The sequence below is a fragment of the Diceros bicornis genome, chromosome 7 (assembly GCF_020826845.1).
Source record: "Diceros bicornis minor isolate mBicDic1 chromosome 7, mDicBic1.mat.cur, whole genome shotgun sequence".
Classification (NCBI taxonomy): domain Eukaryota; kingdom Metazoa; phylum Chordata; class Mammalia; order Perissodactyla; family Rhinocerotidae; genus Diceros; species Diceros bicornis.
In genome coordinates this window covers 18245127-18261504 of record NC_080746.1, presented here as the reverse complement: position 1 = coordinate 18261504, position 16378 = coordinate 18245127, and the positions used below count along the sequence as shown (strand labels likewise).

The following is a 16378-nucleotide window of genomic DNA, read 5'->3' as shown; positions in this document are numbered from 1 at the left end:
GATCCCCCTTCATTTGGTCTTCTCCCTTGCCATCACTCCCACTCCTTTCTGACTCTCTTCCACTTTGGGCTTGCAGGAGAAGGAGAAACTGACTATGTTGGAAAGAAGATACCAGTCACTCACAGGGGGCAGGCCTTTCCCAAAGACCACACCCACCCTCAAAGAGGTAATGTGGTTGGGTCAGCCCCAGCTTCAGGCCCAAGGTGTCTCCTGGGAGGCTCTGGAGCAACACATGGCGTCTTTACCCAAATGGCGGAGGTTGAGTATGGGGATGTTTTCCTGAACTGGCGAGATTTGAGTAGGAATGGCCCTGAGGTCTGGGATTTGATCCTCTATGGCTACCAGCTTCTTCTTTTCAGTTACCTTGCTTACTCCCAGGAGCCCACTGATGTTACCATTTTGGGTGATTGAATACATTTGGATTCAGGAGGCATGGGTGGGGGGGAGGGGCAGCTCAGAGGTTTGGTGAGGGTCAGGGCTAGGCAGACTCACTTGAGGGGGAGGAGAGGGATCTAGGGGTCCTGATCTGGGAGCTCCCTGGGCTTTGGTCTGGAACTAAGCTCTTGGCTCAGAAGTGAGCATTGAAGTCCCTTAAGCTGTTCTTTCCTAAGTCTTTGCATGCCTGGTGTGTGAGGTCTAACTAGCCCAGTTTCCTGAGCTCTTTCCCTTCCTCCCTGCCTCACTGCACAAGCAATTTAGGCCTGGGGAGGGGTGGCTGGGCTAAGTGTGAGGAGTGAGGCCCCTCATCATGTACCCTCTCTGTAGGCTGAACTGCTCATCTCCGAGTCCTCAGAGATGGGGGTGGGGACTGTGGCTCTAGGCCCGTTCCCAGGGTCTTCTCAGGCTGGAGCCTCCTCTGTCTCCTTAACCCCACCTGCTTCCACTCAGCTCTGCCCCAAAGCACAAGAGGTAATCACAGCTAACTGCCTGCTCTGCTGTGCCCACTGCCCGTCTGCCTGCTTGCTGAGCTCTTGCCTACAGCGCCTCCAAAAGGGCCCAGATGAAGGGCGTGTAGCAACAATCCTTTGGCCAGAGTTTGTGCGAGTTGGAGTGTGCTGTCCTGCTGTTCCATAGAGTGCCTGGGCAGCCCATGCAAAATCAGCATCAATTTGCCTAATAATTTGCATGTATTCTGCTTGCCATTCATCAGTTCTCACAACACACTGGACCCTCTAGCTCATTTTCCTTTTCCGTGACCCCTGGTGGACAGTCGGCCTCTGGAGCTAGGCCAGGATGGGCTCCCCCTGGATAGGGCAGGCTTAGGATCCTGTGCTTTGATTCAGCATGCACTTTGGATGCCTACCGTGCCCCCAATACCTAGATAAGCTCAGGGTTCTAAGGTTATGCTCAGGGAATATGACAGTCTGTGTCCTCCCAACCCACAATCTAATGTGCTATCATCTTTCCAAGTACTAACCCTTGGGCGGTGGGCCTGTTTTTCTGCCTGGGCTTTTAGTTGCTCCCTGCTAAGGTCTCTTTCTCAGAACACATCTTACTCAGGCCCTAGTGGTGTTTCCATCCCCACCCCTCTAGCTCCTGCCCGGCAGATGGGGTATGAGGGGACCCTCGGGAAAGGTGTGATTGGTGCTCGATGCTGCATGTGTGTGCCCCATTGGGGATGCCCAAGGTGTTGGAGACAGACGAGTTCTCTGGCAGCTGGGTCCTGATCCTCGGTGGACTCTTAGAAGGCCCTCCCTAGGCTTCTTCCCCTTCCCCTGCCCAGGGCAAACCCAGGGATGGGCCTTCAGGGTATGCCTGGGGCAGGGCCTGGATGCCAAGGCAGCCTCAAAAGTGGAGGTCAAGAAGAGCCTTCAGATAGTCAGTTCTGCCTGCCCTTTTCTGGTCCTCTCCTTCCCCCCGCAGCCATCTTTGGCCACAGTGGGCAGCTGAGCTCCCCACCCCTGCTCTGGATTTTGTATTGAATGGAGTGATGGCCCTATGGCATGGAGTGTGGGTGTTGGGTACCTGGTCGAACCCTATTAACCTCTTCTCTGCCCATCCCTCCCCCTCTCACCGGGCACCCTAGGAGTATGTGAGCCTGGCAGAGGTTCTCCAGCTGTGCTCCCGCTTGGACCCTTATGCTTCTGCCACCTCCCCCAGCGTGCTCGCCCAGCCCCTGCCTGACAGTGAGGTACCAGCCACCGAGTGAGCCCACCTGTGCCTAAGGGCCTACTTGTAAATGTCCTAGATTGCCCCTCAGGCCTGGGTGGGGGTCGGGGGGACAGCAGATCTGTCTTCAGCAGTGAGGGAGAAGGGCAGCGGGCATAAGTGGACTTGGGAGTGGTTCCCTCTCTTCTCCATTACTTGGGAGCTCTCTTCAGCTCCTGATGGCTCAAGGAGGAGCAGGCCTTCTGCTCTAGCATGAGGGCATCGTGCTCAGAAGACTCTGGTTTTCCGGGTTCCGCAAGCCTCCTCTGCTCTGTGCTTCCTACCCTTACCCTTCCCTTGCCCATGGGCAGGGCCATCTCTTGGGTTCCAGTCCCATTAATCTCTTGTATTCCCTCCTGCGTCCCGGCCTTCCCCCAAGTACGTGACGCTTGAGCAGCTAAAGGCGATGTGGGGCACCTCGCCCGTGCCCACAGCCCCTGCACCAGGCCTGCCTCTCTGGGCCTCTGCCTCCAGGGACCTGGTTCCCACCACCTGCCTTCCTCCCGTGCTGCCCTCTTCCTCCTCCTTCGCTTCTATCACGCCTTCACCCAAGGTTGGTGGTCTGTGTGTTCCTGCCACCCCTGGCCCACGACTGGTGTGGCTCTGTCTGTGTGTGTTTTGCCCCTGCTCACCCGGCTTCTCAGCTCTAGGCCAGCTCCAGGGGAGTGCTCAGTGCCTGTGGGCTCTGGCTGGCTGGCATCATGGTCGGCATAGCACATCTGTGGTCTGGGAGTTGTGTCCTGACTGTTTCTCTTTCCCTTAGCACATTCACGGCAACTGTTTTTCTCTTCCTTCTCTTTATGCTCTCCTTTCTCCCTTCCTTCCCTTCTTCCCTCACCTTCCTGTCTGTTTCCCTGATAATGGCCTTCCTTTACCCTTCCTCCAACTTTCCCCTTCCTTCTCCCTTTTCTTCCTTTTTCCTCCCTTGCCTTTCCCCCCATTTCCTGACCTTTCCTCTCCATCCTTCTCCTCCTGTACCCTGTCCCCTTCCCCATGCCCCTCCTCCAGATGGAGAAGCTGCTGCTCCCTGCTGTAGACTTAGAGCAGTGGTACCAGGAGCTGATGGCCGGGCTGGGGACTGGCCCCACTACAGCCTCCCCTTGCTCCTCCCCCCCGCCTCTGCCTGCCAAAGCTTCCCGTCAGCTGCAGGTAACCCCTTCCTTCACTGCCCATCCGTCTCCAGTCCCTGTTCCTCTCTGCTCTGGGTATCTCCTGCCCATCTGTCAGCCACTCGGTTCCACCTTAGATGGTAGGGGAGTCAGGCCAGCCAGGACAGCAAGGGGTCTCTGGACCCTGAGAGGGCAATGAGAGTCTCCTCATGGGCAGCCATTCTGGCACTTTGGACAGCTGGAGTCCAAGGGTGGCATGATTGACTGTCCAATGGAAGGGTGTTCGGGAGCAGTGGTCAGGTTGGGATCTCTTTGGTCCCTTGTGCTAGACTAGACTGTGGCTCTGTTCTGTCCTTGGCAGCCCTCAACCCCAGAGTTTTTCACTCAGTCTGGGGGCCTGACACACTCTTGAGCCTGTTGCAGCTGGAACTAGTGTGTCCTGGGAGAACTGCCAGCATTTTGCTCTCCTAGTCTCCCTGGGTGACACTTGGAGGCAGGACAGAGGGGAACAAAGACTTTGAAGTGATAGCCCTGAGGACGTGCCCAAGCCTCATCAGAGTTGCCATGGAGGGCCTGGGCCTACTTGAGCCTACAGCAAGCTGCTGACCATGGGGTGGAGAAAGAATATTCAAGTAGTCTTTTCCCACTAGTTCCACTCCAGTGACCTGCTTTGGTGCCTAAGACCCCACCATTCAAGATTCACTCATTGGGTGAAGGTATTGCACCTCTAAGACTGTGATCTCAGCTAAGACTCCATATTCCCTTTGGGAGGAGTTTGATTCATATAACATGTGTGGCTCCTCTACTTTGTGCCCAGCTGGTTAGAGATTTTTACATGTTTTGATTCATTTAATCATCACCACAGGCCTTTGAGGTAAAGTTAACTCTTGCTTTACAGATCAAACTGAGGCTCAGAGAAGATAAGTAATCTCCCCAAGGCCACACAACTAGGAAGTAGCAGAGCCTGCGCGGAGAGTCAGGTTCTTGACTCCAAAGCTCATATTCACCAAACATTAGTGCTGTGAAGGAGCTTGGCAATTATTTAGTCTAGCCCTACCCCCTCCTTTTGCAGATAAGGAAGCCAAGGCCCAGAGCAGGGAGGTGCGTGGCCCAAGGTCACACAGCCTGTTAGTGGCACAGCTGGGATCAGAGGGAACCCCAGCCTCCAGGTGATCTCCTGTACAGCTCTGCTCTACTGATGTTAACTCCTCATGTGGGTCGGTTTACAAGATCCTTTCTAAGATGCAGAGTTGAACCAGGGATTAGCCTAAGAAGGAACAGCCTGGAAAGGACGCTTGGCAGCTGCCAATAACATCTGCCTATTGGGCTGGGCGAGGAGGCTCAATGCTATTGTCAGCTAGAGACAGAAGCCTCAGAGGCCTGGTGCCAGGGCAGTACCTTAGATCACAGCCAGCCTAGGTGACATGGGGGTGGTGGCCAGTGGGGGAGCTGGAATTCACCAGGCAGTGTCTCTTCCCTCCAGGTTTACCGCTCCAAGATGGATGGTGAGGCCACCAGCGCCTTGCCCCGGACCCGCAGTGGCCCCCTCCCCTCTTCCTCTGGCTCTTCCTCCTCCTCCTCCCAGCTCAGCGTGGCTACCTTGGGCCGTAGCCCCTCCCCAAAGGTCTGAGGACAGTGGGTGGGCTGCTTGTGTGGCAGGGTGGTGGTGGTAGGGGGATGGAGACTGCTATACTCAGGAGAGGCCAAAGCCACCCATGAAAGCCTTGAGAGTTGTAGGGGGTCTTCTGAGCCTCAGGTCCCTCCCAATGCTCCCTTTCCCTCCACAGAGTGCTCTACTTGCCCAGAATGGCACAGGCAGCCTTCCTCGCAACCTGGCAGCCACGCTGCAGGACATTGAGACCAAACGCCAACTGGCCCTGCAGCAGAAGGGTGAGTGGCTGCAATGCCAGCCCACCTGCTCTCACAGGGGTCCCTGGATATCTGCCATACACCCCCCCACCATACCTCATCCATGCCCACACCTTTCACAGGATATTTTCCCTTTAACTGGGATGTAGGCAAGAGCAGAAAGGATTTAGATTAGATAGTTAAAGAAGAGCTTCCTGGATATTCATCAAAAGACTAAGGGCAGAGGACTAAGTGTACGGGGAACTGTGAAATCTTTCCTAGAGAGCTGAGCAAATAAGAGAAATGCTTGTTGACCTGAGTAGGGATAGATGTTGACCTGAGTAGGGATAGATATTGCCCTGTCTGGAGACAGAGGGATAGACTTGATGACCTCCAGAAATGGTTCCCTAAGATATTGGCTCTGGGGACCCAGGAGTCCTTGTTGCTTGTGTGCATTTTAGTTGTTTTGAAAGCCCATGTCTGTGCCTCTCTCTCCTCTCATCCCCTCTGTGTCTCTCTACCCTACCCTCTGCCTGGGGGTCCCCCACTCCAGTCGAGTTGCTTCCTGCCGAGTCCTTCCCAACCGACGACCCAGCAGGTAGAGCGTTGGTCATTGAGGGCATTGCTTTGGCCAGGCAGCCCCTGCCCAGGCATCCGCATGATGTATCCTGCCCAAGCCCCCACTGCCCGCAGGCAGGCTCCCACGCTGAGCTGGGTTGGGGTGTCTGGCTGGCCTTACTCCTCCAGCTGAGTTCTCTCCAGCCTCAGTTGTGCTCTGCCTTGTCTCCCCTTTCTTCTTTCCTGCTGCTGGTGCTCTTGCTTCTGCATCACAGCTGGGTCTGCCCTGACACCCTGGGTGCCCATGGGGCTCCCATCATCTCTTTTTCCCTTCCCCAGCAGGCAGGGTGGGTGCATGTGTCCTGCCCATTTATTCAGACCTTGGTTGTGAGCTAGAGCCACCTGGCTGTCATGCTGCTAGGGCACCACCTGGGCAGGTTTGATGCCCTGTGTGGGCTCAGGATGCAGAAACAGCGCTGAAGCCAGACTGTGCGGCTGGGGCTAGTTGTGCAGGCGACTGAAGCATTGGCAGGACAGCTGGACCTGGAGCTGTGGGGGCTTCAGGGAAGCTGATGAGGGGTGAGGGGAGTGCCCTGTGTTAACCTCTCCCTGCTCGCCTCTTCCCTCTGTCTGTGATGCTGCCAGTGTCCTCCCTGGGTGAGTGGGGTGCCCACTGTGTCTCCCACCTGTCCCTCCTGCAGGGCAGCAGGTGATTGAGGAGCAGCGGCGGCGACTAGCTGAGCTGAAGCAGAAAGCAGCAGCCGAGGCGCAGTGCCAGTGGGATGCCCTGCACGGGGCGGCCCCCTTCTCGGCGGGCCCCTCGGGCTTCCCTCCGCTCATGCACCACTCCATCCTGCACCACCTGCCGGCTGGGCGCGAGCGTGGGGAGGAGAGTGAGCACGCCTACGACACACTGAGCTTGGAGAGCTCTGACAGCATGGAGACCAGCATCTCCACAGGGGGCAACTCGGCCTGCTCCCCCGACAACATGTCTAGGTACCTGATCCCTGCTTCACCCGATTGTGCCAACTCTACCCTCCCCCGCATCAGGGCCCTCCACCTCCACCAGACGCCTCCTTGGCTGCTTGGTGGACCTACTCTTCCCCTTCCCTCCCCAGTGCCAGTGGCCTGGACATGGGGAAGATCGAGGAGATGGAGAAGATGCTGAAAGAAGCTCATGCAGAGAAGAGCCGGCTCATGGAGTCTAGGGTGAGGCAGATCTGGGCCGCAGAGGCAGAAGGCGGTGGGAGCCCCAGAGCTGCCCTCCACCTGCCAGGGGCCTGCGTTCCAACCCCAGCCCTTTCACCCACATTAACCTAGTAACGTTCCCTTGAGGAAGAAAGTGTTGTAAAAGTTTGCATTCCTCAAATGGGGGATAGGGAGGCTTAGTGAGATTATAGGTTTCACAGCTCTAGGAAAAGAGGAGACAGCATGGTAACCATTGTCCAATCATGAATTTCCTGTGTGGGAACTTCCAGTCTTTGTGTGTTTATTTCTGTGGACATTTTGGCCACCACGGAAATTTTGATTCCTTGTCTGCCTGAGTGGCAGGTCATTCCTCTTGGGGATAGTTAGGAAAAGCAGGAACTAGGAGTTGAGGGACGGGGACAGAGGAGAAGGCAGATGTCCAAGCCAGGGCAGAGGTGTTGGCTGGGGGCCTTGGGGAGTGGCAGGGGCTGAGGGAAGTCACGTCTTCTTCACGTGGCCCTAGAGCTGGGACAAAACAAAGAGGGACCAATGTTTTATCCTGGGCACAGCCAGACTTAAGAAACACATGCCTGGGGAGGCGGTTAGATAAAGGACCTGCAGAAGCTGTTCTGTCTCCACCATCCGGGCTCTCTGTACTTCCTGGGATGAGAGTGGGACCCAGGGAGCAGGAGTCAGCAGCTATACCACCCAGAAAAGAAAGCCTTTCAGTCTTGTTCACTTCAAAGGAGGGCAAATTGACAAGCATCTCTTCGCAAATGGAAGAAAGGAGATTCTGCTAAGTTTTGAGCTGGGAAGAAGTGGCAAATTGGCATTAATGGTATGAAGGTCATTATTGTTTTATTTTATTTTTTTTGTGAGGAAGATCAGCTCTGAGCTGACATCCATGCTAATCCTCCTCTTTTTGCTGGGGAAGACCGGCTCTGAGCTAACATCTATTGCCAATCCTCCTCCTTTTTTTTCTTCCCCCCAAAGCCCCAGTAGATAGCTGTACGTCATAGTTGCACATTCTTCTAGTTGCTGTATGTGGGACGCGGCCTCAGCATGGCCGGATAAGCAATGCGTCGGTGCGCGCCTGGGATCCGAACCCCGGGCCGCCAGCAGCGGAGCGCGCGCACTTAACCGCTAAGCCACGGGGCCGGCCCTGAAGGTCATTATTGTTGAATAAGACATATAAAACATCACTGACATTCTCTGTATTTAATTATTTTTTAATGACTTTTAAAATCTTTTAATAATGGTTTTCATAAGTTTGTTTTTCCCCATAAAATTTGAAGTTCAATTACAGATTTTTCTAATTTGGAGTTTCAAAGGGTTTTAGTGATTAGAGAAGGACTACTGAATGTATTTGCTATCACAAGAAGTTGTTTAGATAATCCATGTTCTAGGAATTCAGATAAAAATTATAAGAGCCCCATTTATTTATTGAGTGCTTCCAACCTGCTGGAGTCAATGATGGGCATTTACATACAAGATCTCATTTAATTTTCACTACAATCCCAGGAGTAGGCACTCTTGGTCCTTTTTTAAAGATGAGGCAACTGAGGCTTAGGGAGTTTAAATGATTTTGTCAGAGTCACAGAGCTCATAGTGGTGGCAGAGCCAGGATTTGAAGCCAGGAGAGTCTCCCTTTAAAGCATCTACCCTTACCAGCAAGGTCCTTGGAGAGGATGAGTTTTGAGGATGATGCTTGCAAATGCCAGGCTGTCCTCTGAGGTGGGTGCCTCCTGCAGCTCTGCCTGGGCCTGAGGAGTGGCGGCCAGGGATTGAGGAGAAGAGGGCAGCTGAGAGCACTGACCCCTGGCTTTGTGGGCAGGAGCGGGAGATGGAGCTGCGGCGGCAGGCCCTGGAGGAGGAGCGGAGGAGGCGGGAACAGGTGGAACGGAGGCTGCAGAGCGAGAGCGCCAAGAGGCAGCAGCTGGTGGAGAAGGAGGTCAAGATGCGGGAGAAACAGTTTTCCCAGGTGAGTGGGTGGTGGGGTATGGTGGGTGGTTGGCTTGAGGGTGGGGCTGTGGAGGGGTAGGGATATCCCAGGGAACTCCTGCTAGGCTGTAAAACCTATTCTACTCCAGAAAAGATTACTGTTGGCTCAGCACAAGGAGATATCTACCTGGTACTCATTCAGCCCCAGCAGAGACCCACAGGGGCTTGTTCAAGCCAGCATATGTGTGTGTGTGTGTGTGTGTTGTGTGTTGGGAGTGGGTGGGTTGTGGGGACATGGCAGGCCACCTTGCAGACCCTCTAGGGTCAGAGAAGATGGTCTGGACAGGCTTCCCAGAGATGGAAGCTGAGAGTCAAGAATCAGGGTGGCTCCTCTTGCCCTCCCTCAAGGGCCTCATTGATGCTTCGTGAGTGTGTGCTGCACCTCCCTCCTACTTCCTTGATGCCCTCCTGTACCTGGTGCTTCATGGCTGTCCTGGCCCTCACTCCACCAGACCTTTTGGCTCCAGGTCCCACCACCAGCTGATGACCTCACTCTGACTTTTGGTTTACATTTCCAAGAAAGATTTGTACTAATTTCTCCTTGGGACAGGAATCCATCCTGTACAAAAACCAACTCTGGGCTTTTTCCTTACACAGGAGACTTGAGAAGAACAGTTGAAGGTAGAAGGAGAAATTAGGTTGGGTAGGGAAATCTACCCACGTCTCTGGTCCCAGATGCTGACCCCAGTGAGAGCCTGTGGGACTCAGACAAGTGTCCCTTCCTATTGGGTCTCCATAGACCTCCCCTGGGTGGGAGTCCTGTGGGATCTTCCCCCAGCAGTGACCAGCGATCACAGCTCCCTGATTTCCTATGATGCAACAACATTTATTCTAAGGGGTAGGCTGCCTGGACTGCATTTGGGAATTAAGAAATAATCAGAAACTCGGTGAGTTTCTCCTCTGTGCTTTGAATCTTTGCCAAATGCCTAGTTCAGTAGAGCCAAGAGTGCCTTTCCTGCCTCAGTCAGAGGCTACTTTGGGACCATCCTCTCTAGCCCTCTGTCCTGGGCTCAGGCATTGCTACAGGGGCCACCAGTGTCTGCTGTGGGAATGGGTGAAATCAGCCCATCTTTGGTGCCTCCTGGAAGTTGTGAATTTTGTTTTTTCTTTAAGTAATTTGTGATGCCATTCTTTTCTTGACATTCTAATGTTCTTCCTGGAAAGGAAGAGTAGAAAAAAATTCCGGTTGACTGAAAATTCTAGTTAGTATCAGAATTTTTAAGGAGGAGCAGACCTTAGTGATATCTAGTTCAAAGCCCTTATTTCACTTATAAGGAGACTGAGGCCCAGAGAAGGGATGTGACCCAAACAAAGTCTCACAGGAAGTCAGAGGCCAGGTTTCTCACTGGGTTTTTCTCCTCAGAGCATGTTCATATCTGGCCTCTGGCTTTATGTCATTCATCCAGGAGGGAGAGGAGGAGCAGGAACAAGATGAGAATGGCTGTGTCTTGGTCACAGATGGGGAAACTGAGACATAGAGCCGTTCAGCAGTTTGCCCAGGTAGAGTCAGCACAGGCATGCTAGGTCTCTGCTTTTGCCGCAAGCCCTGTGAAACCAGAGTGAGCACCACGGGGGTGGGGAGGGAGTGATGTCAGACTGTTGGGAGTTCAGGACTGAAGCCAAGGGACCTGGACAGGGGAACCATGGGGGAGGAGAGGAGACTCTGCTGACCCTCCCCTCTGCTCTCAGGCACGACCCCTGACCCGCTACCTGCCAATCCGGAAGGAGGACTTTGACCTGAAGACCCACATCGAGTCGTCAGGCCACGGTGTTGATACTTGCCTGCACGTGGTGCTCAGCAGCAAGGTACAAGGCATGCGTGGCCCTGGGGTGCTGGGGAGAGGACCCCGTAGTCAGAGGCATCCTCTAGGTCCTTGGAATAGTGGCCTCATTTCCTGCCCTGACACCAAAGGTCTCTGTCCCAGGACCTGGTGTGCTGGCCTGAAGAGATGTTGGGGACAGCCCCCTATGAATACTGGCACAGGTGGTGGCACTTATGTTGCTGCTCAGGGGAGAAAGGATTAGGGGCTGCTCATTTGAGTCCTTCCTTATTCCTGCTTCCCACCAGGTCTGCCGTGGCTACTTGGTCAAGATGGGTGGCAAGATTAAATCATGGAAGAAGCGCTGGTTTGTCTTTGACCGGCTCAAGCGCACCCTTTCCTATTATGTGGGTGAGTTCTCACAAGACTGCCCTAGACCCGGGACCCCTGGGCTCTGTCACCCAGGACAGCTGGTCTTCTGGAAGGAGGCCAAGCTTCAAAGTGGAGGGGCCGGGGGCTTGGGCTGGGTCTTGTCCTCTCCTCTCTAAAAATGTACAGGGTGTACCTGGTTCACTTCCATTCATTCATTCATTCATTTGGCAATATAGCTGAGCATCTAATATGTTCCAGGCACTGTTCTAGGCTTTGGTGATAAGCAGGATGGCCATAGCTCTCTCCCTTGGAGCTTATTGTCAGGGGGGCAGATACTGAACCAAGAATTAAAACAAAGCGTGATGAGTATGCTGTAGGGAGCACCCAGTTGCTGTGGTTGCATAGAGTCCCATGGGTTCCCCTTTGGGCAAGTTCCTTCAAAGACTCCAAGACAAACAGTTGAGCAGTGCCAAGGAGTGCTCAGGACAGTCCTGGGGACAGGCCCACTGGTCCATCCTGGACAGTTCCCACTTGGTACATTGGATGCTGTATCCTACACTAGTCAGGAGAGGCTAGGCTGTGCTGTGGAAACAACTAGCCCTAAGATCCCAGTGACTCAAAACCACAAAATTTTCCTTCTTACTTCTGATACGTGTCCATGTACATGGGTTGGTGGGGGCTGTGCTTCGCTCTGCATCAGTGTTCTTTGCTTCAGAGCATGCCTTTCTGGAACATCATTGGCCGCAGCGGCAGAGAGTAAAGAGAAACCTAATTGGGCCTTGCATTGGCATTAAATGCCCCAGCTGGGGTCTGTCCACAAGTCACTAGGGGGCTGTTCAGCCAGTCAGTCAACCCCACTCAAGCACAAAGCTGGGAAGAACAGTCCTGCTTGGAGCCTGCGAGGAAGGGCTGGAGTGTTTGGTGCTGGAGACACCCCGGCCTGGAGTGCCCTGCTTCCCGTCCAACCTGGTCCTTAACCAGTGCCACCACCTCCAAGAAGCCTTCCCTGACCACCTGGGCCCTGGGTGTAGGGAGGCAGGAGAAGCAGAGGCACAAATGTCCCCATGTTTCCACCTGGGCTAGGAAGGGACTTTGTCAGGATTGAGAGGAACAGGCCTGGGGAGAAGAGCTCTATTTTAGGCATGTTGAGGTTGAAGTTGAAGTGACCCTGGGACAACTAGGTGTAGGAGAAAGGTCAGCGTTAGAGACAGAGTGAAGATCGAATCTGTTGGAATAACCATAACAATAATAATAATAGCAGATCCTACTTATTGAACACTTGTGTGAACCAGATGCTGTGCTAAGCACTCTACATGCATCTCATTTAATCTTCAAAATAATCCTATGAGGGAAGTGCCATTTTTACATCCATTTTACAGATGAGGAAAATAAGGCTCTGAGGTTAAGTAAATTGCCCAAGGTCTCACAGCTGCTCAGAGGCAGAGCTAAACTGAACCCGGGCAATTAGACTTCAGAGCAGAGAAGAGGGAGGGCTGCACCCTGGGGCAGGCCTACCCTTGTTGGGGAGGAGGTGGGGGAAGGACCAGTAAAGGGAGAAGGGGTAGGAGGCAGGAAGCCACATGCCAGGTGCTGGGCTGACACTTGGCATATGTGACCTTCCTTAATGTCTATGAAACAAAAGGAGACCAAGTTCAGATGGGGGAGGGGGAAGGTGGAGCGGAAATGGGGAAGGAAGCCAGCCAAAGGAGCAGACATTTGCAAGCAGGGGGTGTCACCAGTGATGATGGATGCTGCAGTAAGGCCAAGAATAATGTGGAACCAAAGGCCATTGGATTCAGGGATTGGAGCTTGATGAGAGAAAGGTTTCTGCTGTGTATGGGGGCGGGAGCCAGATTGCACGAGATCAAGGATAGGTGGGTGGTAAGGAAGTGGAGGCAGGAGCGTGTTACTATTTCCAGTGAAGGAAGAGACAGGAGAGAACGGGCTGGAGGGATGGCCAGGCCTGGGGGTGCCGGAGTGGGGCTGAGTCCAGAGGAAGTGTCAGATGGAGATGGGCCTGTGGCTGGATCAGGGCCCTGAGTATGCCTTGCCTGCTCCTGCCTTGAACCTGCCATTCTCCCTGCCTTTGCCTGGACCTTCCTCCCACATATTCACTGGAACCCCTCCCTTCTACGGGGTCCAGATTAGATACTATCTCTGTGAAGCCTTTTCTGGCGCTACCTTACTGGAAATAGTTCCTGTCCTTCTGTGTTATACAGCGTCCTTCTGCCATGTGACATCAGCCCAGGGGCATAATGATATGATGACAGATGCCACATGTTATATGCCAGACACTGTGCTGAACACTTGAAATGTGTTCTCTCAGTTAATGCTCGTGACAACCTATGATGCGTAGATGCTCTTGGAGTTCCTAACCATGCCCAAGGTCACACAGCTGATAAATGGCTGTGTCGGGCATTCCTCCCCACTAGATTATAGGTTCCTAAGAGAAAAGTCTCTGATTTTTCTCTGGATCCCAGTACCTAAGACCCATTCATTCAGTGTTGATTGAGCACCTGCTATGTGCTGGACACCTAATTGTTGGTGTTGGAGGAGGTAGACCTATGAACAGAAAAAGGAGGGTTCAGATTCAGCATGATGAGTTCTGTACAGAGGAATATCTGCTGTGGGAGCACAGGAGAGCACAACCATGCATCATAGTGGTGACATTTGCAATGGGTCTTGAAGATGACTGAGGAGTTTGTCAAGGGAATGGGCTGGAGACCACTCCGATGTAGGTATAGCATACTATAAGGGACTGTGAGAAGCTCAGCCTGGCCAGATAGAACTTGGGGTTGGTGCAGGGGAGGGATGTCAGACAAGGCTGGAGGGCCGGGTTAGCACCAGCCTGTAAATAGCCTTTGCCAAGCCAAGGAGGAAGGTTCCCTAGTGAGGGAACCTGCGGAGAAGCTCGTGAGCTGAGGCAGAGGGATTAGAGCTCACCCCCTTGGCATTAGGAAGGATGAGTTGGAGGGGTAGGGGGTGGGGCACGGGCACATGAGGAGGCTGTAGCTATGATTCGGGATCGATGACTCAGGCCTGGAATGACACAGGGGGTGGGGAAGGTGCACACTGCCAGCCATCACCGTCTGAGTTTAGTGATTGTGTGACCTTTCCATTGCACTCAGGCTCACTGTCCAGGATGTCAGTTGTAGTGCCTGAGCAGTGTTTACAGATGAGATGGCCCAGGCCCTGTGCTTCCCCTTGACAGTGCTCCTGTCCTTCCCCACCGGACAGTCACCTCTGCTCTGTTAGTTTGTCCCCCTCCTTCCTGCCACCCCTGCCTCCAGAGGCTGTATACTTTTTTCCATTTTTTAATATTAGAATTGAATAGGTAAATGTGTTCATATAGTTCAAAAATCAAAACACATAAGTAGGTTTAAATTGAGAATTATACCCCCACTCACCTCAGGTACCCACTTTTATTTTTAATCTCTTAAAAATAGTCTTAAATCCTTCTATTTATTAATCTCTTGTGTATCCTTCTGGAGTTTCTTTAGGGGAGTATAAATAAATGCAAACATGAATTCTTACCCCTTTTCTTACACAAAAGAAGCATACAATACATTCCTTGTTTTCCTGCTAGTGTATTTTAGAGATCTTTCTATGTCAAATATATCTATATCTAGATATTTATATCATTGGATATTTCTATATCATTCTACACACAGTCCCCAACTTATGATGGTTCAACTTAAGATTTTTTGACTTTACGATGGTGTGAAAGCAATAGGCATTCAGTAGTAGAAACAGTAATTCAAATATGAGATTTCATTACACTACTCAGAATAGCACACAATTTAAAACTTATGAATTGTTTATTTCTGGAATTTTCCATTTAATTTTTTTTGTGTGTGTGAGGAAGATCAGCCCTGAGCTAACATCCATGCCAATCCTCTTCTTTTTGCTGAGGAAGACTGGCCCTGAGCTAACATCTATTGCCAGTCCTCCTCCTTTTTTTTCCCCTTTTTCTCCCCAAAGCCCCAGTAGATAGTTGTATGTCATAGTTGCACATCCTTCTAGTTGCTGTATGTGGGACGCCGCCTCAGCATGGCCTGACAAGCAGTGCGACGGTGCATGCCCGGGATCCAAACCCGGGCTCCCAGTGGCGGAGCCGCGCACACTTAACCACTAAGCCAAGGGGCCAGCCCGTCCATTTAATGTTTGCAGATCTCGGTTGACTTTGGGTAATTGAAACCACGGAAAGTGAAACCACGGATAAGGGGGGCTACTGCACTTGGGTTGTTTCCTATCTTTTGTGACTACAAATACTGCTGTGGTGAATAATGCTGAAAATTTTTTATTTTGTGTAAGGTAAATTTTCATAAGTGTAATCGTTGGCTCAAAGGGCAAACACTTTTCTAATTTTGGTAGATATGGCCAAATCATCCATAAACTTTACCAATTTATACTCTCACCTGTCATTTATTAGACTGCCTGTTTCTCCACAGACTTGCCAAAAGTATGCTGTATATTTTTGCCATTCTGATAGGTGAGAAGTAGTGGTATCTCAGTGGAGGTCTAGTTTTCATTCTCTGTAATTCTGAGCTAGGCTGAGCATTGACCGTGTCTTCAGGGCTCCGTGTCGGACTCTCTTTTAGGGTCCTGGGAATAGCCCCATTTCCCAGACAGGGAAGCTCCATGTCGATGGAGCTTGACCTAAAGTGTGCAGGCCTCCTCAGCCCGGCCCTTATTTGCTTTGCAGACAAGCATGAGACGAAGCTGAAGGGGGTCATCTATTTCCAGGCCATCGAGGAAGTGTACTATGACCACCTGCGCAGTGCAGCCAAGGTGAGGGGGGCAGAAGAGACAGCCATGGGGAAGGGGTGGGCTCAGCAGGGCTCTGGGAGAAAGGCCTCCAGCCTGTCTTCTTCAGAGGCTCGGACCCATTCCTTGTTCTCTTTGTAAACTTTCTCTTCCTTTCTCCCTCTCCCCTTCCCAGAAGAGGTTTTTCAGCTTCACTATGGTGTCTGAGGTACCCCTCCCCATATACCTGTAACCAGAACTACCTCACATTAACATCTCCTGTACCCCACTCACCCCTGACCCTTTACTGTCCCCTAAATCCCCCTCCCTTCCCCCAGGCCTGAGGGAGGAGTGAAGGTGGGTTGTAGAGAGCAGGAAGTACGGCTTGCTTGCCTCTCTTCTGAGATGACAACAGGATGTCTCCCTGTGAGGGGGTGGGCAATGCAGAAGGGATGGCTAAAAGGGGAGTAGGCGGCCCTCAGAGAATGGATTTGGCAGAGGACTGATAAATAGGAGATGTTTGAGGCTGGGGCCATCTGCCCTAATTCACGTCAGCCTCCCTCCCGCCAAGCCTCGGATGCCCACCCCAGCCCTGATCTCTGCTTCTCTGGGGTCCTGGGGCAAGCCCAAGGACTGCCCAGAGGTGAG

The 16378-nt window shown here is 52.6% G+C and overlaps 1 protein-coding gene across 9 annotated transcripts in view; it reads left to right on the top strand.

Annotated features, from left to right (window-relative positions):
* The window catches only part of PHLDB1 (pleckstrin homology like domain family B member 1), a 47766-nt gene that overhangs the window by 29777 nt on the left and 1611 nt on the right, over positions 1-16378 (top strand). For 7 of the 9 annotated variants that reach the window (XM_058545068.1, XM_058545067.1, XM_058545066.1 and 4 more), the window contains 10 exons: positions 77-166; positions 2027-2131; positions 4741-4881; positions 5045-5147; positions 6365-6659; positions 6782-6872; positions 8686-8832; positions 10542-10658; positions 10921-11023; positions 15690-15775. In XM_058545068.1, coding sequence (XP_058401051.1) covers positions 77-166; positions 2027-2131; positions 4741-4881; positions 5045-5147; positions 6365-6659; positions 6782-6872; positions 8686-8832; positions 10542-10658; positions 10921-11023; positions 15690-15775 — 1278 coding nt within the window. The remainder of the gene's footprint in view (positions 1-76; positions 167-2026; positions 2132-4740; positions 4882-5044; positions 5148-6364; positions 6660-6781; positions 6873-8685; positions 8833-10541; positions 10659-10920; positions 11024-15689; positions 15776-16378) is intronic. The other 2 variants (XM_058545069.1, XM_058545074.1) reach the window with 1 other exon arrangement.